Source organism: Chaetomium fimeti (genome assembly GCF_033439085.1).
Source record: "Chaetomium fimeti strain CBS 168.71 chromosome Unknown B0H64scaffold_4, whole genome shotgun sequence".
Lineage (NCBI taxonomy): Eukaryota > Fungi > Ascomycota > Sordariomycetes > Sordariales > Chaetomiaceae > Chaetomium > Chaetomium fimeti.
In genome coordinates this window covers 357,095-378,803 of record NW_026944332.1, presented here as the reverse complement: position 1 = coordinate 378,803, position 21,709 = coordinate 357,095, and the positions used below count along the sequence as shown (strand labels likewise).

At 58.9% G+C, this 21,709-nt stretch overlaps 10 protein-coding genes and 1 non-coding gene across 11 annotated transcripts; 6 read left to right on the top strand and 5 right to left on the bottom strand.

Annotated features, from left to right (window-relative positions):
* The first annotated feature begins 178 nt into the window (after positions 1-178).
* On the top strand, positions 179-2,459 carry B0H64DRAFT_141478 (uncharacterized protein). Its single transcript, XM_062798275.1, has 2 exons — positions 179-913; positions 963-2,459. The coding sequence occupies exons 1-2, from the start codon at positions 396-398 to the stop codon at positions 2,323-2,325; spliced, it is 1,881 nt and encodes a 626-aa protein (XP_062658706.1). The 5' UTR covers positions 179-395; the 3' UTR covers positions 2,326-2,459.
* Positions 2,460-2,729: 270 nt separating this feature from the next.
* Positions 2,730-4,031, bottom strand: B0H64DRAFT_394563 (phosphoenolpyruvate phosphomutase-domain-containing protein). Its single transcript, XM_062803693.1, has one exon. It carries the CDS (start codon positions 3,827-3,829, stop codon positions 3,029-3,031), a length of 801 nt encoding a protein of 266 aa, XP_062658705.1. The 5' UTR covers positions 3,830-4,031; the 3' UTR covers positions 2,730-3,028.
* Positions 2,739-2,825, top strand: B0H64DRAFT_t95. The gene has a single exon. It is a non-coding gene; the product is annotated as a tRNA-Pro (tRNA).
* Positions 4,032-4,251: 220 nt separating the features above from the next.
* B0H64DRAFT_394562 (uncharacterized protein) lies at positions 4,252-6,313 on the bottom strand. The gene has a single exon (XM_062803692.1). The coding sequence runs from the start codon at positions 5,868-5,870 to the stop codon at positions 4,635-4,637; it is 1,236 nt and encodes a 411-aa protein (XP_062658704.1). The 5' UTR covers positions 5,871-6,313; the 3' UTR covers positions 4,252-4,634.
* An 808-nt stretch (positions 6,314-7,121) lies between these two features.
* Positions 7,122-8,743, bottom strand: B0H64DRAFT_416984 (uncharacterized protein; the record flags this gene model as incomplete). The annotated part of the gene is made up of 2 exons (XM_062805212.1): positions 7,122-7,727; positions 8,735-8,743. The coding sequence occupies 2 exons, from the start codon at positions 8,741-8,743 to the stop codon at positions 7,122-7,124; spliced, it is 615 nt and encodes a 204-aa protein (XP_062658703.1).
* A 57-nt stretch (positions 8,744-8,800) lies between these two features.
* Positions 8,801-10,315, top strand: B0H64DRAFT_141438 (chaperonin 10-like protein). Its single transcript, XM_062798274.1, has one exon. It carries the CDS (start codon positions 8,922-8,924, stop codon positions 9,957-9,959), a length of 1,038 nt encoding a protein of 345 aa, XP_062658702.1. The 5' UTR covers positions 8,801-8,921; the 3' UTR covers positions 9,960-10,315.
* Positions 10,316-10,632: 317 nt separating this feature from the next.
* B0H64DRAFT_141427 (uncharacterized protein) lies at positions 10,633-12,514 on the top strand. Its single transcript, XM_062798273.1, has 3 exons — positions 10,633-11,279; positions 11,366-12,055; positions 12,110-12,514. The coding sequence occupies exons 1-3, from the start codon at positions 10,729-10,731 to the stop codon at positions 12,387-12,389; spliced, it is 1,521 nt and encodes a 506-aa protein (XP_062658701.1). The 5' UTR covers positions 10,633-10,728; the 3' UTR covers positions 12,390-12,514.
* Positions 12,515-12,749: 235 nt separating this feature from the next.
* On the top strand, positions 12,750-15,027 carry B0H64DRAFT_474192 (uncharacterized protein; the record flags this gene model as incomplete). Its single annotated transcript, XM_062808037.1, has 3 exons — positions 12,750-13,743; positions 14,631-14,888; positions 14,947-15,027. Exons 1-3 carry the CDS (start codon positions 12,883-12,885, stop codon positions 15,025-15,027), a joined length of 1,200 nt encoding a protein of 399 aa, XP_062658700.1. The 5' UTR covers positions 12,750-12,882.
* A 244-nt stretch (positions 15,028-15,271) lies between these two features.
* Positions 15,272-16,369, bottom strand: B0H64DRAFT_416980 (uncharacterized protein; the record flags this gene model as incomplete). The annotated part of the gene is made up of 2 exons (XM_062805211.1): positions 15,272-15,975; positions 16,057-16,369. The coding sequence occupies 2 exons, from the start codon at positions 16,367-16,369 to the stop codon at positions 15,272-15,274; spliced, it is 1,017 nt and encodes a 338-aa protein (XP_062658699.1).
* Positions 16,370-16,930: 561 nt separating this feature from the next.
* On the bottom strand, positions 16,931-18,451 carry B0H64DRAFT_141402 (uncharacterized protein). The gene is made up of 2 exons (XM_062798272.1): positions 17,827-18,451; positions 16,931-17,754 (listed from the first exon to the last, which is right to left on the bottom strand). The coding sequence occupies exons 1-2, from the start codon at positions 18,155-18,157 to the stop codon at positions 17,066-17,068; spliced, it is 1,020 nt and encodes a 339-aa protein (XP_062658698.1). The 5' UTR covers positions 18,158-18,451; the 3' UTR covers positions 16,931-17,065.
* Positions 18,452-19,326: 875 nt separating this feature from the next.
* B0H64DRAFT_141326 (pseudouridine synthase) lies at positions 19,327-21,598 on the top strand. The gene is made up of 3 exons (XM_062798271.1): positions 19,327-19,615; positions 19,679-21,085; positions 21,140-21,598. The coding sequence occupies exons 1-3, from the start codon at positions 19,443-19,445 to the stop codon at positions 21,312-21,314; spliced, it is 1,755 nt and encodes a 584-aa protein (XP_062658697.1). The 5' UTR covers positions 19,327-19,442; the 3' UTR covers positions 21,315-21,598.
* The last annotated feature ends 111 nt before the right edge of the window (positions 21,599-21,709 follow it).

Below are 21,709 nucleotides of genomic sequence, written 5' to 3'. Positions count from 1 at the left end.
CGGCAGAGACGGCCAAGGGACTCAGTATGGTTTCCAACTACGGCGCCTCCTATTGTCCAATCGGCAATTCTCCTTGCCTCCCCACTCCGCCGACTGATATCACGCACCCTCCCTCTCGGGAGTGGCCCGGTGGTTGTCTCGGGCTTGGCGGACCTGGATGAAACTTGTCGATAATCTACGAACGTAACCCGAGCACAGCATAGGCACCTCGCGGATTTGGTTCGGCTCCAAGTTGCCGAGGAGGGGGAGGGAGGAGGCGAGTTCTTCCGCAGGGAGAAAAGAGCGGCAGTGGTTCATGCTACAAAACGGTGTGACCTCCCAGGGCCTCTCTCGCGCCTAGGACCGGCTCGACAGTTTTACTTGGACAGACCTTTGTGCGGTCAAGAGTCCTCGAGATGAAGTTTTTCCGAAACCAGGAACGAGGTGGTGCCCTCGGCACTCTCCTCTCCTTGGCCCTCCTGGCCCAGAGCCCGCTGACGGTAGCGCAAAACGCCCCTGCCGACGGTGCTGTCTACGACTACATCGTGGTGGGCAGCGGCCCAGGCGGGGCTGTGGTCGCAGTCAACCTCGCCAAAGCAGGACACTCCGTCCTTTTGCTGGAGGCGGGCGACAACAACCCCGGCCAGGGCTTTGGGCGTTACACTCCGACCGTGACTTGGGACTTTTACGTCAAGCATTACCCGGAGGGCGACCCCCGCGACAACCAGTACAGCCATCTGACCTGGCTCACGCCCGAGGGTCGTTACTGGGTCGGCCAGAGCGGCGCGCCGGCGGGCTCCCAGCTCCTAGGTGTCTACTACCCGCGCGGTGCGACGCTTGGCGGGTCCTCCATGATCAACGCCATGGTGTGCTGGCTTCCGAGCGAGAGTGACTGGAACTACCATGCCGAAGTGACTGGAGATGACAGCTGGAGGTACGTTCACAAACGTTTCTAAACCGCAGCAGGACGCTCACTACTCTAGGGCCGAGAACATGCACAAGATCTTCACCAAGATCGAAAAGAACAACTACGCCACGGCCGGCACGGCCAACCACGGCTTCAACGGCTACTTCCAGACGCAGATGGGCGCGATGCAGCAGTCCAAGCAGACGGGCCCGCTGCAGGGCAACAGCGTCATGGCGGCCTACGCTCAGGACTGGAAATCGACCATGTCCATGTCCAACCTGCTGATCCGCGACCCCAACGAGATCAGCGCGACGCGCGACCAGACGTCGAGCATCTACGGCCTCGTCAACCACCAGTACGCCAACGGCAACCGCTACAGCTCGCGCAACTACGTGCAGGAGGCCGTGCAGGCGGGCGCCAACCTGACCGTCTCGCTCACCTCGCTCGCGACCAAGGTGCTCTTCGACACGACCGGGTCCGAGTGCGGCGACGGCAGCACCCCGCGGGCCACGGGCGTCGAGTTCCTGTTCGGCAAGTCGCTGTACAAGGCCGACAACCGGCGGGCGGCCAACGCGGAGGGGGTCAAGCGCACCGCCATAGCGCGGCGCGAGGTCATCATCTCGGGCGGGGCCTTCAACTCGCCGCAGCTGCTGCTCCTGAGCGGGATCGGCAACGCGACGGAGCTGGCCCAGTTCGACATCCCCCTCGTCAAGGACCTGCCCGGGGTGGGCCGCAACCTGATGGACAACCAGGAGATGCCGATCGTGGGAAGCGGCAGCGGCGGCAGCGGCATGGCCGGGGTGGCCATGTACAAGACGCAGCACCCGGCGCACGGCGAGCGCGACATGTTCCTGATGGGCGGGCAGGGGTTCCTGTTCCGCGGCTTCTGGCCCGACAACCCGGTGCGCGTGCCGGCGGACCCGCGCCAGCCCTACGGCGTGAGCATGGTCAAGGGGTCGAGCGTCAACAACCAGGGCTGGGTCAAGCTGCGCAGCGCCGACCCCATGGACACGCCCGAGATCAACTTCAACCACTACGCCGCCGGCGCCGAGTACGACCTCGAGGCCATGAAGGACACCGTCGCCTGGATCCGCACCGTGTACAAGCGCGTGGGCATCACGGCCGTCGAGCCGCCGTGCGCCGCGGGGCCCGATGCGAACGGGTACTGTGGCAAAGAGGACGAGGACTGGATCCACAAGCAGACTTTCGGGCACCACCCGACGTCGACGAACAAGATTGGCGCGGATGACGACCCGATGGCGGTGCTGGACTCCAAGTTCCGGGTTCGGGGAGTTAGCGGGCTGAGGGTGATCGACGCGAGTGCCTTTGCGAGGATCCCGGGTGTCTTCCCGGCGGTGTCGACCTTTATGATCTCGCAGAAGGCAAGCGATGACATGCTGGCTGAGTTGGAGGCCGGAACTGCGCTGGAGCAGTGCTGACCTTACCCTCGGGGATGTTTCAGGGAGTTGGAGTTCGATGGAAAGTAGGTGATGTGGAGAATGGCATCGTGTGAAGCGATTCTTGTCGAAAATGCTATGATCGATCTCTGCGAATCCGGTGTTGGAACGTGGAAGTGGGCAGTTCATCGCTTGCGAGTGACATGGTGGGCAACCCCTGAGCTCAACGCGGGGCTGCTACCTTAAGGTAAGTGGCCGGCACATGATGGAGGGGTTACCTTCACAATCACAACTTGAATGGGTAGCATGCTCAGGTACACGGCATGATACAACATAGCCGTCGAAGGACTCGGTGGTACCTCTTCCCATTGGGTGCCACCTTGTAAGTGGAGAGGCGGATACCCCAATGATAAAGCTCTACTTGGTGCGATATTTTCGAACTCTTGCAGCAACTCGGGCCTGTGGTGCAGTGGTTAGCATACTTGCTTTGGGATAAGATTCCTTTCTGCAAGTGGTCCCAGGTTCGAACCCTGGCTGGCCCCCTTTTTGTTTCCCACATCTGTCGATGTAGCGAGTCATACCGGCAACGCCGCTGGGCGGCGTGGTTGCTCCCCACCTGTTTGCTGTGGGAGTCCCAATAAGTATGGACATAGGCGTTACGAGCCGAGTTAGACGTGGTTTGATGGGAGAGGTATGATTCTCTTTTGCTGATTTTGATTTACCACCATCGACATTCACCCCTGAATCAAACGGCAAACACCTCGTTTGCTGCCGCCGAGAGCAGCTTCGCAGCAGCGAGATACAACCCTGGCCCAACGCTCACTCTCGCTGTGCCTAATTTGGCAAGGTCGGCGCTGGTCAACGCCTTGGTCTGCACCGGAGAGACCTTGCGCGGCTGGATGTTGGTCCTCCCGTCCAGCTCGTCAATCACGCGCTTCACATCAGCCTCGACCATCTCCTTGACCGGGGGCCAAAAGACGTAGACCGTCGTCGCCCCCGCGTCCAAAAACTTCTTTCCCCGCTCGATCGACACGTCCAACTCCCCGCCCTTGAGGAAAGTATCCGACCTGGCGTTGACCACAAAGTCCGGCACGCCCACCTCAACCGCAACCTTGAGGGCCCGCCGGACCCTCTCCAGCGCCTCGGCCTCGTCCATCATCTTCCCGGTGCGGAGGAACGAGTCCTCTAGGTTAACGCCCACGGCGCCCAGCTCAGTGATGGCGCGGCGGATGACCTCCTCCAGCCGGTCGCCGTAGCCGTCCTGGATGTCGATGGTGAAGGGCAGATTCAACTCGTGCGCCACGGCGGCGATGGGCTTGAGCAGCGCAAAGTTCTGCTCCAGCGTGAGCTCGTCGTCTTCCACCCCGATGGTTTTGGCGAGAGCATAGCTTGCGGATGCTAAGGCGCGGCATCCTGGAAGGGAGCCCACGATACGAGCTGAGGTGGCGTCGTATACGTTGGCGAGGAGGAGGGGGTTGCCGGGGACGTGGAGGGCTTTGAAGGTCTTGGCTTGGGCCGCGAGGGCCGTGATGGAAGGGGTGGTCATGGTGAGGGGGTTGATGTTGTGAAGTGGGAGTGCTAATGGTGGTTGAGAGAGTGCTAATGGTGGTTGAGATGGACAGGGTGGTCTATAAGTTCTTAGTGGGCTAAAATATAAGGAAATCAAGGAAGGCTGTTTCTCTTCGTTCGTCGTTGGCGGCTAACTTTATACTTCCCTTGCTTCTCGGAGAAACCGTGTGAACCCGTCGGGCTTCGGAGCTTTCTGCGGGCTGCTGACACATCTGAACCCCGCTTGGCCCTCCCGACTTTGTAAGCCTGTGTATCAAAGGGCGCGGTTCTGGCTCCCAGGCCGAGAATGCCTGATATCGCGTTTGAGCGTGGGGTTGGCGACTGGTGATGTTCACGCCGGACCCAGTACAAATTGCCCGTTTCGGAAAACGAACCTCGCACCGCATTTTAGGCCTTGGGTCAACGAAAGGGTATTATTTAGACGATCATGAAAGCACGCTCTGTCGTCATTAATTATTGGAGAGAAACTTAAATAGTTCATAACATCGTAAAGTGGAAAAGAGATCATCTAGACATGAAAAAGAAAACAAAGCTCCTGACAATGCATCGCCCGCTCCTGATGGATCATGATGGTGGTACAAATGTTGACAACCGTCCCTCAACCCGTGAACAAGCGAGCTCAAGCGGTCATGACCACGAGCACACAGCCTGACTACCTCCCCAAATAACTCCATGCCACCCCCATGGTGTGCTAGGCCGCCTAGAGGGCCAGTCCGATCGCAACGCGCAGCTGCATAGGCGGCCGAAATCCAGGGCAGTCGGGGATCTCTGTGGCGGACCTGTTACGAGCCGTCACGGCCCAGCACAACCCAGGGGTCGACTTCCTCGTTCGCCTCCACCACGTCCATCGTCGCCGACAGTGCATTTCCATCTCCATCGAGCATGGCCCAAGCCATCTCATCCCTGTCCTCTCCGCCACAAAAAGAAATCTCCGAAACAGAAATGGAATCAAGGAAATCATCATCCGCCGACATGGCAGAAACGGCGTCATCAACCAGCTCGTAAACGACCGTCAACCGGGGGGTATCATGCGCAGTCTCCATCCAAGGCCGGGGCTCCTCCAACGCCGGGGTATCTGATGAAGCAGAGCCAGAACCAGAACCAGAAAGCAGCCACCCCGCCCAAGCCTCGTCCGCGCCAAACGCCGAGAACGCCAAATCCACCGCCGACAAAGAAAGACCATCCGCCGCCCTCTCCTCCCGCCTCGCCCGCTTCGCAGGCCGCACCCGGAGCGAGTAGACCGGCTCGTCGCGGACGATGCCGTCCAGCGAGAAGCCCTCGCCCCGCTCGTGCTCGTCGTCGTACAGCAGGCCCATGCGGTAGAGCTCGGCCACCTCGGCCTGCTCGTCCCTCAGGCCACCGCCGTCATCCTCCTGCTCGTCCTCCCACTCCCGTTGCTGCCGTTGCCGCCTCCGCTTCGCCGTCTTCTCGTCGCGAAACGCGTCCTGCCGCTCCAGCGACGGCGGTCGTCGCCCCGCGGCCGAGCTGGCACTGCTACTCCCATCTCCATCTTCACCCCTACCACCACCACCACTACTACTGCTGCTCCGGGTACTCCTGCTCCGACTGCTCGACCTTCCACCTCCCCGGCCACCGCCGTTACTACTGCTGCTGCGTTCGCCTGGTAGTTGGATGGCGGACCGGGCTAGAGCGCGGCCCTCGTCGGCGTCGGCGGCCCAGGGGCTGCGCGGCTTTGCGTGGTGTGTGTGGTGGGCTTGGCGGAGGCGGTGGCGGTGGAGTCTGCGGTGGTGGTTGTTGGTGGTGTTGTTGTGGTTTGGGTTGGACCGGGAGTGAGGACTCGGCTCCGAGCCCGCCTTTAGGTTGTGGCGGGAGGCAGGGTGCGGATGGAGTCGACTAGGGCGGTTGGTGCGGCGGCACCGGGTGTGGTAGTGGTAACTTAACGGTTCGGAGAGGTCCGGGTCTATGTCGGAGTCGGAGGTCGTGGAGGGTCCGCCAAGGGACGGGGCCCCCGGGTTGGGGGAGATGAAGGAGGTGGAGTTTCGGAGGGGGAGCCCCATGGTGGGCTTTTATCTCGTTAGATCACAAAGTTGTAAACCTGGCCTTTAGGTGTTCGGTGTTGTGTTTCGCCGGTCAAACTCGGTGACTGTGAGGCAGTGTGTGTGTGCCTGTTGCTCATGCCTGCTAATTGCGTGAGGACTCGCCGGTGATGCGAGCAAATCGTCAAAAGTGTCTGACCGAAACGAGGGGAAGACGCCAGAACAAGGGAGAAGGGTTCATTGTCTTATACAATAGGGCGCATTGGGTTGACCTTCGGGCCGCTTATTGGCCTCATCTGTGACAATGCTGGAGTCATGATGCGCCGGGCAAGGCCTCAACCGCCGTGTTGGGGGGCTGAGACAGGGCCCGATTGGTGCATCCTGCCCTGTGAGTCACGCCCCACGGCGGCCCTGCCCTTTCGGGACCGTGGTGGTGGCAGGGCTAGGCAGAGCTGCGGCCTGGCACGACCTGGGTGGTCGCGTCTTCCAACCCCTGTCGTTGGCTCAAGGCAGAATCCCCCACAATTAAGGCTGTCATCTGATGTTCCACAAGCCATTGGGAAGGGGGCCAGCCAGTTGGGAGGACCGGCAAAATCCTGGGGCGGTCATCTGAAGCATTTTAAGCTTATCAATGCCGAACAAATTCACGGACTGGTTTCTTCTTTTATTTCAGTGGTTCGTACTTTGGAGGATGAGCACATGGTTCTCAGTGACGACCCGGCCCAGACCCGGCGGCGACTCCGACTCGGACCCAACAGCACTCAACTTTTGATTGTACAGGTGGCCAGCTTGTTGTCACACATAGGGCTGACGTCTTTTGCTTGGGCGTCGAATTCCATTCAGGTTCCACCGGTCTTGGATTTCCGCAACCAACCCGACCGCGCGGGACAGCGCGGGACAGGAGCACGAGGAGTCACAAGACACATACGCAGATTGGGACGAGCAAATGCAGAGAATGAGACAGGAACATGAAGCCTGGTCTGGAAGCACGATTTAGATTGTCTGCCCGCCCTTCGAACTGGCCAATCTGGAAGCGTCACCACTCTCGCCACATGACGGACGGTCTCGAGTACAGCGGCCCCTCTTCACTGGTTGGGCCGTTTTCCGGAAGTTCTGGGGCGGGCGGCTCCTTTTCCATGCCTGCTGGAGGACGAGTCGTGTAACGTCGAGCGATGGGCCGGGACTCTGTTCACACACGTTTCTGCGTCTTCTTGGTGCTCTCTGGGAGTGTACGGAAGACCACTTTGTAAATCGTGCTACATCCAGCGCAGTTCATTCCTTGCACGCCGACCATCCGAGGTGAATTTGCTGAACTGTAAGGGAAAACGGAGGCTCGTCGTCCCAGCCGCCCGAATTGGACGAGGACCCGGAACTCACTGTGGCCCGCGTCTCCATCTGCAGCCCAGTTTCGCCTGCACCGCACCGTGATGCAAGCCTCGATTGTTCGGGGATGGCGTTGGTGCGTGTATAGACCCCGACTGGCTCCCCGGCAATGTTGGATCGCGTTTGGAAAACGCCGTTGCCTTCTTCGTTGCCGGTTATCGTGTAAGAAGACACGATTATTCCATTCGACTCGGCATCCAGCCGTGCAAATCCGTGGTAGACCACGTCCAGAATCTCAAAGCTGTATCCGAGGGGATGGCTGAGCGTCAGCGTGATGTTGCAGGTTTTGCTCTTGGACGCCGGGGACATCCCGGGACCGATATACGTGTCAAAGTCGTCAAAGCCAAATGTTATAGTGGTTCGATCGGAACTGAAGGCTGTTGACATGGTGCCCTCGGGGCAGCCAGTGCCTTGTGCGCTAATCGAGGTGATGGTGACATTGCTGAGTTGGGGAAGAATGGTAGCAGACGCCACGGGATCGGCCACGGTTACCAACTTGAAGAGGCCCAGAAAGCCAAGAAGTATTGGAAACATAGCTGTGAGTGTGGTCGTCTTAAAGATTAGTTTGCGGGAACTGTTAATATGCGCTCAAAACGACAGAACCAAAGAACGAGTCGGTGGCAACGATACGGCTTAAGACATGTCCCCGCGTGCGTGGCTTACTGTCGCACAACTCGAAGCCTATCGACTTGATTGTAACTCAAAGGATGGAAATAGCACATAATAGATTAATTCGGCTCCGCTGAGATGCTACGTCGAGGACAAATTGGGAGTGAACCATTAAATTCGGGGACAACTCCGCATCTCTACCAAGAATGTGAATATGGCTTTCACCTGCCTTTGGGTCTCGAGGGTCTCGATATCGTTAGTGCTCTGGCCTTTGTCTACCGCCAAGTTCTACCCAAAGTTCCAGCCCATGCCCAACACCGGGCCAGCCCCATGGGAAACCGTCTCCCAGTTCGGTACCTGACTCATTCACCCGCCGTCGCCAAATTAGCCTCCCGCCTCTGGGGGCCAAAACACGTGTAAAATGGTGTAGATGAGCTCATCTTCACCGTCCACGGGTGATATGAGGCGCTGAGGGCACCCCGTCGCTCGGGGGTCGGAGCGTGGCGCACGAACACGTCTACATCGTGTTGCCTCCTGTTCCCTCGAACGCGTCACGGTATCGGTCAGCACGTAACTAACTCAACAACAGTTGACATGAGAGAGAGCAGGGCGAGTTTCCTGCATTGTCATCTTGCCTGTGCGATTGAAAAGCAGCTGACAAATTCTGGTCAGCTCGGTTCTCAAAACCCCCTGTTCTCGAGGCTCGACCAACCAGGGGGCTGGAAGCTGTCGGCGACGGCCCATGCGATGGCCGACCGGATGAGTAAAAACCGGGGGCGGACCGGAGTTACGGCCCCTAATCGTCCGCATCGGCATTTTCAACCAGTGGCCGTTCATCGTGGCCCAGCTCGTCAACACATAGTTCTATGTATAGCTGATGCTATGTACAATACTGAAGCCATGGCGTGCTTCAACGACGGTGTGTATAAAGGGGTCAATGGATTCCGGAGCTCACAACCTCGGTCTTCAGCTCAAGCCATTACATTCTAACATCCGCCATCATTGGAAACAAAGCACCAAGTCACCAACACAGTCACACACATCACCAGCCAGTATCAACCTTTCAACGGTTCAAACCCCATGTCCCAAACAACCCCTAACCTCGCGGCCCTTCTGCCCGCCGCTCGCGGCAAGCTCGTCGTCGAAGAACGCGCCATCCCTTCCCCCGGTCCCGATGAGATCCTGGTCCGCAACCATGCCATCGCCCTCAACCCCATCGACTGGAAGCGCGTGGACTTTGGCATCGCCGTCTCCTCCTATCCCGCCGTCCTCGGCTCGGACATCTCCGGCGTCGTGACCGAGGTGGGCTCTGGGGTGACCTCTTTCCAGCCCGGCGACCGTGTCATCGGCACGGCCTCTGACATGAGCACGGGCAACCCCGACAACGCGGCCTACCAAACCTACACTGTCCTGCTAGCGTCTGCGACCGCCAAGCTTCCGGACGCGGTGTCCTTCAAGGACGGGGCCGCAACGGTCACGGCCGTCAGCACGGGATCCCTCGCGCTGTTCGACGTCCTCGACCTACCCACCCCGGACAGCGACACCAAGCCCTCGCCCGACACGGGCATCCTGGTATGGGGCGCCGCGTCCGCCACGGGAGCCGGCACGGTGCAGCTCGCCCGCCTGGCGGGGCTCAAGGTGTTCGCCACGGCCAGCCCGCAGCACCACGCGCGTGTGCGCTCGCTGGGCGCCACCGCCGTCGTCGACTACCGCTCGCCCACCGCCGTCGACGACCTCGCGGCGGCGGCCAAGAAGGCCGGCGTCAAGGTCATCTTCGCTGTCGACTCCATCTCTACGAAGGACACTCTGCCCTTGGTAGTGGATTTCCTAGCCAAGTTTGACGGCCCCAAGAAGGTCGCCCATCTGCTGCAGTGGCCGGAGGGCGTGGCGAAGCCGGAGGACGTCGAGGCGGCTTGGGTGCAGGGGTTCAGAATCTGGGGCCAGAGGCGGGATTTGTCGGTGCTGGTGTTTAATAACTTGCTGAGCGGGTGGTTGGAGAATGGGGATATTGTTCCGGGCGCTGTCAGGGTTATCGATGGCGGTCTGGATGGGCTGCAGACGGGGCTGGATGTGTTGAGAAAGGGGGTGAGTGGCGAGAAGTTGGTGGTTGAGCTATGAGTCGGTTCTTGAAGAAGGAATGCGAATACGAATAGAGACTGTTACTTGATGCCTGGTGTAACCCTACGTCCCGACTCTTCTACACCGCATCGGTAGGTATGTAGGTATGCCAACACGTGGATGTGTCCAGGATCCCCAACCCTCAACTCCATATTGAGCCTACTCAAGTTCGAAACTTCTTCCCCTTAACGGGACCCTAATTTCCAAGCTCTTACGAATCCTTAATTTGCCAAGACCCCTGAAGTAACGATGGTTATGCCCGGTCGTGGCCCCCGTCCAATGCCGCTCATCTCACGTCATTCGCTTTACCGAAAGATTGATTGCAACCCACCTCGCTTTCCGTTCGTTTGGAGCACGGTTTCCCTTTTCAGCGCCAATTTTGAAGAATCTCTCTATGTGTGGCCTAGGCAGTTATCGCCCGTTCGTCGCTCACTCAGCCCAAGCTTCACACAACCAACCACCGGGGTCTGGAGAGCGTTACCAAAGAATCCCACTCTGCGTCAGCATCGAATGCTGCGTCTGCCAATCTCCGGGCTTATCGGAAAGTTCTCAAGTCCGATGTTGCATCCTAAGCTGATTTCGCCATGGGGACCCAGAGCCGACTGCGTTGCATAAGAGGCGACTGTGCAACTGCTCGAGGATGAGACGTGGTGGGCGCTTCTTGTATTCTTCTCGCACATATTGAATACTACCCACACGCAGGTTACACCGCGTCACGCCCTTGTTCAAGGTTGAAGCCACACTAACAACTCATTGTCCTGACGCCGCCATGAAGAAAGTTTTGTTGGCGGTCAACTCCGAATATGGCCAGGCCAATGTCTTCCTCGCCGTAGGCCACGCCCTCCAGGCCCTCGACCCCGAGACCCAGATACACTTCGTCTCATTCGGTGAGATATCGAAGGATGTCTCGTCTGCTTCGGAGTACTCAGTCCAATCTACGCCAAGCGCACAGCCATGGGACTTCCATTTGTTGGACGGTCCATCCTTCATGAAGTCCGTAGACGCCCACGAAGCGACGAACCGGCTCATAGAAGCCTTGGAGAAACGCCCAAACTTTTCGTCCAGTCTGGAGGTGATTAGCAAGGTTATGAGTCTGATGTCGCCCTGGGACGGACCGGAGTTCGTGCAGGTCTACAAGAGCTTCGTGCGGATTGTGGACGAGATCCAGCCGGACCTGGTCGTCGTCGATTCTCTCCTCGGTCCGGCCACCACAGCCTGCAAGCACCTTGGCTTAAAGTACATCATCTTCTCGCCAAACACGCTCAAGGACTTTTCCGCCGCCGTTCAGCCGCGGGGTGCTATGTTCTGGAAGTTCCCTGTGTAAGCAATCAACCCCCCCCCCCCCCCCCCCCCCCCCCCCCCCCCACACCCTTCCCCGAGCCGCCGCTTGCTGACCCGCAGCGCAGGATGGGCTCCGCCTTTTCCTTCCCCGTGCCCTGGAAGTCCATCCCCGCCAACGTCTTCTACTGCTTCGCCTTGATCTACTACTCCCTGAGGGATAACAAGTCGGGAGCCGTGGCCGCCCACGTCAAGCAGGAGCTAGGCGCGGAGCTGGTCACGTTCCAAACCCTCATGGCCAGCCCGCCGCCGGGGCTCAAGATCCTCGTCTCCAACCGGGCCGAGGTCGAGTATCCGCTCAAGGTGCCGAAGCACCTGACACCGTGCGGGCCCGTGATCCGCCCCGTCCCGGCCGTGGCCGATGTCGATGCCGAGCTGGACGCGTGGCTCCAGCGCGGGCCAACGGTGTTTATCAGCCTCGGAACGCACAGGAACATGGAGGAGGACGAGGCGCTGGGGATGGCAGCAGTAATTACAGACTTGCTGGAGGCTGCGGAGGAGCACAAGGGGGATGTTGCCGGGGTCCCTGGGAAGGTACAGGTGCTGTGGAAGCTGAAGAGGACGAGACTCGACGCGGCGGCTACGTACGGGACTGGGCCGGGGACCAAGGTCTACGCCGCCCTGCAGGCTGAAATCGAGTCCGACCGGGTTAGGATTGTCGACTGGGTGAAGCCCCAGCCGTCGGCTGTCCTCCAGGTCAAGACTGTCATCTGCTCCATCAACCACGGAGGAGCGAACTCGTTCCACGATGCCCTGACGTACGTACACCCCGTTGCACTAATTAGGTGAGAAAGTCAACTAACCCGTTGCAGCTCTGGCGTTCCCCAGGTGGTCCTTCCTGGCTGGCTTGATTGCTACGACTTTGCCTCCAGGGCCGAATTCTTGGGTGTTGGCCTCTGGGGCAACAAGAAGGCCATGCCGCTTACCAGCCCACGAGAGCTTGCGCCGATCGTCATTAACGCGGTGCTGGGACCCAAGGCGGCGCCGATGAGGACGAAGGTCCAAGAGTTGGCGGCACTGTGTGGCGAGACACCGGGTGTTGAGGTTGCCGCATCTGCCATACTGGCTGAGATGAACGGCAAGAAGGAGTGAGACAAGGGGGGTTGTTTGGATATTTAGATAGACCTGGATAGAAGACTCCTAGATGTAATTTCAGAACCGTAAGGGAAGCACCTTAACCGCACCTTGGCTGTCATAGTGGGACGAGGGTCTCGGAGCAAGACCTTTCGATAAATGGTAGGGAGTAGGGGTACATACAAAGATTCATCCCACATCGTGTTCCTGTTACTGCACGTAAACGCGCGTTGAGATCCCTCAAATCGGCTTCCCGCGTAGACTTTACGTCGCACCGCAGGGCGGCTGGGTAATGCCGGGGCTTATGACGAGCGGGGGACTGAGTCACTCAGCGGGGTCCCCACGTTGCTTGTCCTAGAATAGCAGGTCGATACGAAACCGGAAAGTCACTAGGGTGGCTTACACAGGATAAAAGTCATGGCCCGTCCATGGCTCAGGCGAACCGAAACGGACACTTGAACTCTACGGCCTCCTCCAGTTAGCAATAGAAAACAAAACAACATCCATCACGATGTCACTATCTCTCTCATCCGCGGAAAAGATCGCGTCATACGCCATCCGTGGCCCCGAACCCTCGCCGGCCTCCTTGGCCGTCGAACACAGTCAAGCCGTCCACCGTATCAACCTTATCAACGCCTGGGCTCCCGCCATAGGCCCTGGCACTCGCGTTCTCGAGCTCGGTTGCGGCCAGGGTACCTGCACGCAAGCTCTTGCCGAGGCCGTCTCCTCCCCCGACCACCCCGCCAGCTCGGGACACATCACGGCCGTAGACCCCGGCGCACCCGACTACGGCGCCCCCTTCACGCTCGCCCAGGCGCAGTCTCACCTCTCCGCGGGGCCGCTGGGTCCGCTGCTGACCTTCCACCGCGCCGACCCCGTGGACTTTCTCGCCGCCAACCCAGACGCGCAGTGGGACGTGGCCGTGCTGGCGCACTGCGTCTGGTATTTCCGCTCGCCAGACACGCTGCGGCAGACCCTCACGGCGCTGCGGGGTCGCGTGGCGCGGGTGTGTCTCGCCGAGTGGGCGCTGCACGCGACGGAGCCGGCTGCGGTCGCCCATGTGCTCGCTGCGTTGGCGCGGGCGACGTTTGAGGCGCACCGGGTGGACAGCACGGAGAATATCCAGATGCCGGCGAGCCCAAGGGCTATAAAGGACGTTGTGGGGCAAGCTGGTTGGAAAGTTGAGAGTGAAGGGACGGTCGTCCCGGGCGCTGAGCTGTCGGACGGGTTCTGGGAGACGGGCACGGTAGTGGATGAGGAGTTTGCGGAAGAGGTAGAGAAGGAGGTTAAGGAGGAGAGAGTGAAGGCGGCCTTGACATCTGCGAGGGATGCGACTATTGCTGCAGCGGACTCGGTCGGGGGCGCTAGAAAGGTGAGAAGTATGGATGTTTGGGTCGCGACACTGATTCCGGAACAGCCAGTGACATCTCCGTAGCTGGCAAACGACTTGTACCGTTACTTTCAGTTCCCCGTTTCGTTCAATACCAGGCCGAGGGCTGCATTGATATGAACGCAGTTCGCTAAGAGGGCAACCGTGTGATCATGGTCGCGCCCTTTATCCTAGCTCCAGGTTCCGACTCGCAAATCAAGCTTCGGCCTACGTGCTCAACTACGGCCGCCCCGGGATGGCCCATAAACAGCTCCGCCTCCTCTTCCCCTGAAACCCGTGGACCGGGACACATACGGTGACCTGACGCTTTGCCAAATGAGAGAGCATGCTGTGGAACTATAGTAAGCAGGTAGTTTAACCGGAAATATCACACTGGTAACGATGAAGATCTTGAAACCCCCAAGCACGAGAAGTGGCTCGTGGTTGGCTAATTGATGGCCCCCCACGGGTGGTCCGGAGGGGAGAGGGGAGGTAATTTTGCCGTGGGGTGTATGATGATCTGGATATTGCCGAGCAATACCACTGCTCCTCATGATAGGCGGATTGGGTCTTGGATGTTTATCCGTAGAGTACCCCAAGACTGTGAATCCTCAAAGAACACCAGAACGGGTTCATGCAGGGGAGAGCCGCTTCATTTTCCACGCCTTCAGGGTGACATTCTTGTTGATCATCGGCGGAACGAGCTTTCTAGAAGCCAGGGAAGAAACAAGATTGCAACCTGGGTCCACTCATGATCGAGCTGGAGGTAGTATAAAAAGCGCTCTCGTATTGTCGACGAGCAAGCAGCCAGATCGTACACAGAATCTTTGACTTGAACCGTTAATTACCTGTTGCTCTACCAAACCGTGCCCCGACATTCACTCTCCCAGACCACACAAGTGCAATTCGAAATGCATTGCCCAACCCTTCTCGCCACTTTCACGACCTTGATGGCCACCGCCCTCGGCGCTCCCGCAACCGCTTCCCACGCGCTCACAGCCCGCGACGGGCCTTGTGACGCCTCCAGCGAGACCTGCCGTCCCGTCTTGCAGGCCAATGCGTGCTTTGCCGCCTTCATCAGGACGGGCACCAAGGAGCAGGTGCTCCAGTGCGTTAACCACCAGGACGCGGCCCTGGCCGAGGAGCAGGTGGGTGCCGCCGCGGCAAGAAAGTCGAATGTATCTAGGTACTAACCAACGCGTTTAGCTGTGCGCTTGCTATGGGTGTGCCGAGACGACGGTGCAGGATTGGGCTACGAGCAACTTGGAATGTGCAGCGCCGGCTTGAAAGGGAGAGCAAAAGGGGATCCCAGGCGTGAGGAGGTACCTATCGTTATAGATATAGATGGATAGGAAAGCTACCGAGGTTCAATAGCCAGGAGCGTCCATATTTTCCAAAGCCTGAAGGGAGTCGACGTCGACACTGATATGCCTCGCTCATGAATACCCAGCTTATGCTCCGTTCCCGATCCATCCTCTTATTATGCACCCCCCAAATTCTGATCTCATCCACTACCAAACTCCCACCTCCGCTACTGAAACTCCCACCTCCGCTCCTGGAGCTTTGGCGTACTCGGCACCGGGAAGTGCTGGTGTGCCCCTGGGCTGGGAACAAACAGCTCGCTCGGGCCCTGCTCTCCAATCTCCACGGGATACGGGTTAACAATGCGGTACATTGGTTGCGGCATCCGTAGGGCGCCGCCGTATTCGGTTCCTGGACCGAAGCCTGGGGCCGGACTGGCCGGTTGGTACGGTGCCGCTTCCGCCGCGCCCCTAGCCGCACCACTGCCAGCGGGGTAGCCCCGTCGGCGTAACCAGAGGTACACTACCACGGCTGTGGCGAGCATCGCCGCGGGGATACCAAGCCCGAGGCCGAGCTTAAATCCTAACGAATCGTTGGGGCTTGAGGGGGCTGCTGAGGGTTGCGTTGGGGGAGTGGTCTCTGACACATCGTCGGCCTGGGTAATGGTTGCCGGGGGATCGGATGATGTTTCTGCACCAAGTAAAGTGCTCGTACTTGTCGATGCAACATCGGGCGATGGCATCAATGTGTATCTTGATACTCCCCCGGCCACCAGAGGATATCTCGTGATGTAGGCCGTGGCTTTGGTTGACACCTGATTGCCACTCTCATCCAAGAAAATGCCCAACCCCTTCTCGCAGCAGTCTGGGTCGTCATCGCAGCAAAGACTGCCGTCCGGGCAAGTGCCAACCCTTGGAAATCGTTTTCCTGTATCTGAAAGACAGACGATGTTTGAATGAGCTTCGGTGGCGGTTTATACGGACCGTGGATGAGGGGATCGAGAACTGGGCTTACTATACATGCAAATCTGAGGGCAGCTGTCGTCCCATACCTGTATGGCACAAGGTCCCCGTACAGGTTTTGCCTTTGAGTTGGGGTTGCTATCTGCCGTACAGAGCCGGTTTGAGAGGCAAACGGCGCCGGTCCCGCAACATGCGTTCGAGCCGGGACATCTTGTGTTGTTTGCCACGGCTGTACCATCCCAACGGTAACAGTCGATGAGCTGGGCATTGGCCCCGATCGAGTACGACGTGTTGAGAAATAGAATGAAAGGCAACCCCGCACATGTGGCAACCACACGCCGCAACGCGCCGGGCTGGGGAATCATTACCATGGTCGGCGTGGAGTGTGAGGGAAGCTTTTGAAACCAGGAATATATGGAGAAGAATCGGAAGGGAGCGGGGCAATGGAAAGGGAATTCAGCCGTGAAAATGACCAAGAATACGAGGTACCTCCATGGAGGATGCCTTCCTGATGTGCCTCCCTACCGTACCAATCAGGATATTCCTCCGGGGCAACCCGCCAGCGGCACAAGCACTACGGTTACCTTCAATGTTCAGCTACCTGGATCTCGGCAATATTCGAATGCCATTATTGACTGTGTGACTGTGCACGACAGTTGTCGGTAGTACATACACGAATCGTCAAGGGGGTCAGCCCTAGGACGAGCCGGGAAAGGTGAGCGTCGGGTGCCACTCCACTCACTCATCTCCGACCCCGGTCAACGACTTCAGCTGGAGGCGGGGCCCGCATGTTTCCAACTTGGGGCAGTGCTGGTGGGCGCAAAGGGCGTCGGGAAGTTGTGGCGCTGCTGCGACTGCTCAAGACGCGGGTGACGTGAGCGCTTAAAAGGAACAAGAGCGCCACGAGTTATCGGCGTTTTGGGAATGTCGTTGAGAAGGGGTGCTCATTGAATCCAACGGCGACGGACAACATATCAGTAACTCTCGTCACATCACGATGGGGATCAGCCGCGTGATAAAATGCCCGTTTATTCATTACTACGACCAACACCGCTAGGGCGCTAACTCAATTCATACCGCTCTCGCGGCCCGTACTGGCTCCCGTCCATTTCCGTCGCGCTGTGCCCCATTATTTCCACGGGCTGGTACTTCTGCGGCGGTGGATACGCGGGCGACTTCGTGGCGCCGCTATAGACCGTCCCCGCCGAGTATGGGTAGCCGCTCGCAGGGTAGCCGCTTGTCGGGGCCATTTCTCCCGTGTAGGGGGGGTACTGCTGCTGGTCCGGTACGGCTTCGTCGGCGCGGTGCCTTCGCTTGCGCAGGATGAAATAGACGACGAGGGCAGTTATTATGACGGCAAGCGGGATCCCGAGACCCAGCCCGACTTTTAGCCCCATCGAGTCGTCCGAGTCCGAGGAGGGCTCGGGTGTGGGGGTGTTCGAGGGGGACGAGGTTGCCGCACCTGCCCCGGCGCCTGCTGTGGATGACTCGTCGGAAGGGCTGGTGCTAGATGTGCTGGTTGTGCTGGTGGTGCTCGTCGTGCTGGTCGACGGAGTCACGGTGAAGCGCTGGAGACCGTCGCTGACTGGGGGATAGCTGGTGGTGGCGGCCGTCGCCTTCGCAGAAGCCCTATTCCCGCTCTCGTCTAGGAATATCCCGTTTCCATTCTGGCAGCATTGCGGATCGTCGTTACAGCAGAGGCTGCCATCACCGCACGGCGTGACGCGGGGGAATATTCCGGTGGTCTCGTCTACAGGAGAAGGGGACCTTGTTACTACGCGGTTGGGGAAACACAACGACGCTGGCACCTAGTGAGGCTCACTGTACTTGCAGATCTGGGCACAATCGGCATCCCAGCCCTCCACTGCGCAAGGCCCTCGAACCCAGAGGTTCGGCCCGTCCCCGACATTGGCGCAAAGGCGGTTCGAGAGACACGTGGCCGTCGGTCCGCAGCAGGCATTGGAATTGGGACACTTGGTGTTGTTCGCCGTGACGGCCCCGTCCCAGCGGTAGCAGTCGATGAGCAAGGAATCATCCGTCGCCGCGCTAACGGCGGCCGGGTAGAGCGAGGCGGATAGAAAGATGGACGGCAACGTCGACACAGCAGCGGCACAGAGCAGGCCGAGCGAGCCCAGACCTTTCGAAGCTGCCATGGGTGGCAGGCTGCGCAGTGAAGAAGCGAATGATGCTTGGCGACCTGAACACCGCGACCCGACCGTTTGGAACCACACGTGAAAGAGAACAGGAAGAGAAATGCACAACGGAGAATGGCGATGATCGATTTGCTTGCCCGGCGGGGCCTCGCATGGATAAAAGAGATGCCAAACTGGATGGGGGCTTCTCCCAGCCAGGTCCCCGCGTGTGATGCAACATGAGGAGATCTTTGGTTGATTCGGGCTTCACTAGCCTTGCATGGTTTCATCGAGAATCCTACGCCAAGAGGTTTAGCACGCCAGTTCGCCGTTCTGCCAGGGGGCGAAGCGGGCGGTCATCTCCTTGGCCCCATTCTCCATGAGACTCGGTTGTCGGGTGCTGGGGTTGGACAAGGCGAGCAAGGGAACACAACAGCGGACCAAGTTGGTTCGATGGCTTGCCGTAGTGGAGAGTGGAATGGGGCTTGAAGACTCGGCCGGTGCTCAGGGCGATGTTGGATTGTTTTTCATCCACTGGCACTCACTCGTGCAGTGAACTCACCGGCCAAACCGGTTCCTTGCCCCTGCGTCTGCTGTGCCGCCGACGGAATGACTTGGCGAGACCGGTCGCTTGATCGACGCTTTTGTCGGTGTGGATCAACTCCGCGGCCGTCTCGGGCCCGGGCCGGAGCCGGACAGGGTCCCTTGGTCAAGGTGCACACTGGCCAGCAATTGAAGCTTGATCACATCAAAGCTTGTCAAAACTGAACCACGGTCAGTCAGCAAGGATCTGGGCGCAGAATAAATCGGTGTACTTCGTATATACGAATACTCGCCAATATATTGTTACCGGCAGGACTCCTAAGACCGTTGCGCTGGACAGTCCCCAGCATTCATCCATAAATATTTCCTCACCGGTCGAAGAGGCCACGCTTAGCACAAGCAGTTGGTCGGGAGAAGAACGAATAAGAGACCTCAGTAACTCAAATGTGAGCGCGAAATTATCAATTTCTGGACAAGGGACTAGAGCCTCCAAGCTGGAGGAGAATGGATGTGACCGTTGACCGGCGCTGGCGATGAACCGAAAATGGAACATGTGGACTCCAGGATAGGGTGGTATTGAAATTCGATGCAAGCAGGCACGGCAGGAAGCTCGGCAAGCCAGGCCCCTCCCAGGGCCGCAGGGCCCCACTCAACCCCGCAACAATTGGTGCGTGCGGGCGAAGTTGCAACGGCTTTCGCGACCAAAATTTCATTCGCGGCAGCTCCATCGAACCGCCATGAAACCAATCCGCCATATCGCAAAATGGCAGCCAACGAGATTCCAAACATCGTGGCCGACGACCCCCCGAGCGCCCCCGATATGGCGCCTCCTACCGACGCTACCAACAAGAGCAATGGGCACCGTGGCAAACGTGGCGGCAGAGACCGTGGAAACGACAAGCAAAAGCGAAAGCACAGCGGTTTCGGGAGCGCAAAGTAGGCCGTCGCGTCTCGCCATATCTTGCTGGCTTCTCAATGCCGACACTGACGAGTTCATAGGGGCGATGTTCCCGACCAGCGCCAGCAGGTCCGGAACAACCGCGATGCGAAACGCCGCAAGGTGATCGACGAGGACAACAAGGGCAAGAGCTACATGAGCATCGCTTTCACCCCCGAAGAGATCGCCGCCGAGGAACGCCGCCCGAAGCGAAAGGTGGCCGTGCTGATCGGATATGCGGGCACCGGATACCACGGAATCCAGATCAATCACAAGGAAAAGACGATCGAGGGCGACCTGTTCTCCGCCTTTGTGGCCGCCGGCGCCATCTCGAAAGCGAACGCGGACGACCCGAAGAAGTCAAGCTTGGTGCGGTGCGCAAGAACAGACAAGGGAGTCCATGCGGCCGGCAATGTGCTCTCGTTGAAGCTGATCGTCGAGGACGAAGACATCGTCGACAAGATCAACCAACACTTGCCAGAACAGATCAGGATATGGGGAATTCATCGGACCAGCAATGGCTTCAGCTCCTACCAGGCCTGCGAGTCGCGCTGGTACGAATATCTCATGCCCAGCTACTCCCTCCTGCCGCCGCAGCCCCACAGCTTTCTAGGCAAGAAGCTCGCCGGCTCGGCCAAGGAGCAAGGGGTATACGACGAGTACACCGCCCGCCTTGATGATGTCAAGGATTTCTGGGACGAGGTTGAGAAGAACGACATCCAGCCGATCCTCGAGGGGCTAGATGCCGATGTCAAGGCGGAGGTCTTGCGGAAACTCCACGACACACAAGACCAGGACCTTACCGACGAGGGGATACCGACGCAACCCGACCCCGGGGTCGTATCAAAGGATGCCGAGATGAAGGACGTGCAAGAGCAGGACCTCCCGAAAGTATTCAAGCCCGAAAAAGACCTCACCCCCGCCGAATTCGCCCTCCGCCAAGTCAAAGCCGCCTACGTCGCGGCCAAGCGGCGGTACCGCGCCACCCCAGCGCGCATCGAAAAGCTCCAGGAAGCCCTCAACTCCTACCTAGGGACGCGCAACTACCACAACTACACCGTCATGAAGTCCCACAAAGACCCTTCAGCCATGCGGCACATCAAGTCGTTCCAAGTCAACCCGGCGCCCATCACGATCGGCGACACGGAGTGGCTCTCGCTCAAGGTGCACGGGCAGTCCTTCATGATGCACCAGATCCGCAAGATGGTCGCCATGGCCGTCATGGTTGTTCGCTGCGGCGCCCCGCTGTCTACCATCACCGAGAGCTACGGCCCCCGGCGCATCAGCATCCCCAAGGCCCCCGGGCTGGGACTGATGCTGGAGCGGCCCATGTTTACCGGGTACAACAACAAGGCAGCAGGGCTGGGCAAGGAGGCCATCGACTTTGCCAAGTGGGAAGCCAAGATTGAGGAGTTTAAAGACCAACACATCTATCGGCGGATGTTTGAGCTGGAAGAGAAAGAGAACTCGTGAGTTTTTGTGTCGTACGGGCTGTGATGATGCTGTCTGCTGACGCTGTGCAGGTTTCACCTCTTCTTCAACCAAGTCGACAATTTCCGGACCGACTACTTCCTCTGGGTGACTGCCGGTGGCGTCGAGGCATCGCACGAGCGTTCCGACAGGACGGAGAAGGTGCCCAAGGCCCTGCAAGCCGAGCTGGGCGACGACGCCGATGGTGTGGAGGAAGTGGGAACATAGCGAGAAAAGAATTGAAGTCATGTATTCAACGCTTTGGCGGACGATGTATCGTTACTTAGGACAGGACTAGTTCCGGCGAGAAGGACGGCCGGTTGCCGAACTTGATACCCCTATTATGCCGCGTCGGGCAGCAACTGTACACGCTCGCTCGCCACTACCATTTTTGCCTTGGTTTCGTCTTTGCTCTCTCAGGTCTGGTTGTGACCCAACGAGCTCGGATCGTCCGCGATCATCTCTAAAATTTCAGGATCATACTCTCCCCCCTCCTTTTCTAAACCCCCATGCTCTCCAAGTCCGCTCCCACTCCCCGATACAGACCCCACATCCACCGAACCGGACAAAGGCCAGTCTGCCCAGTCCGCCTCGAGCCGAAGAAATCTGCTCCCCTAAAGCTG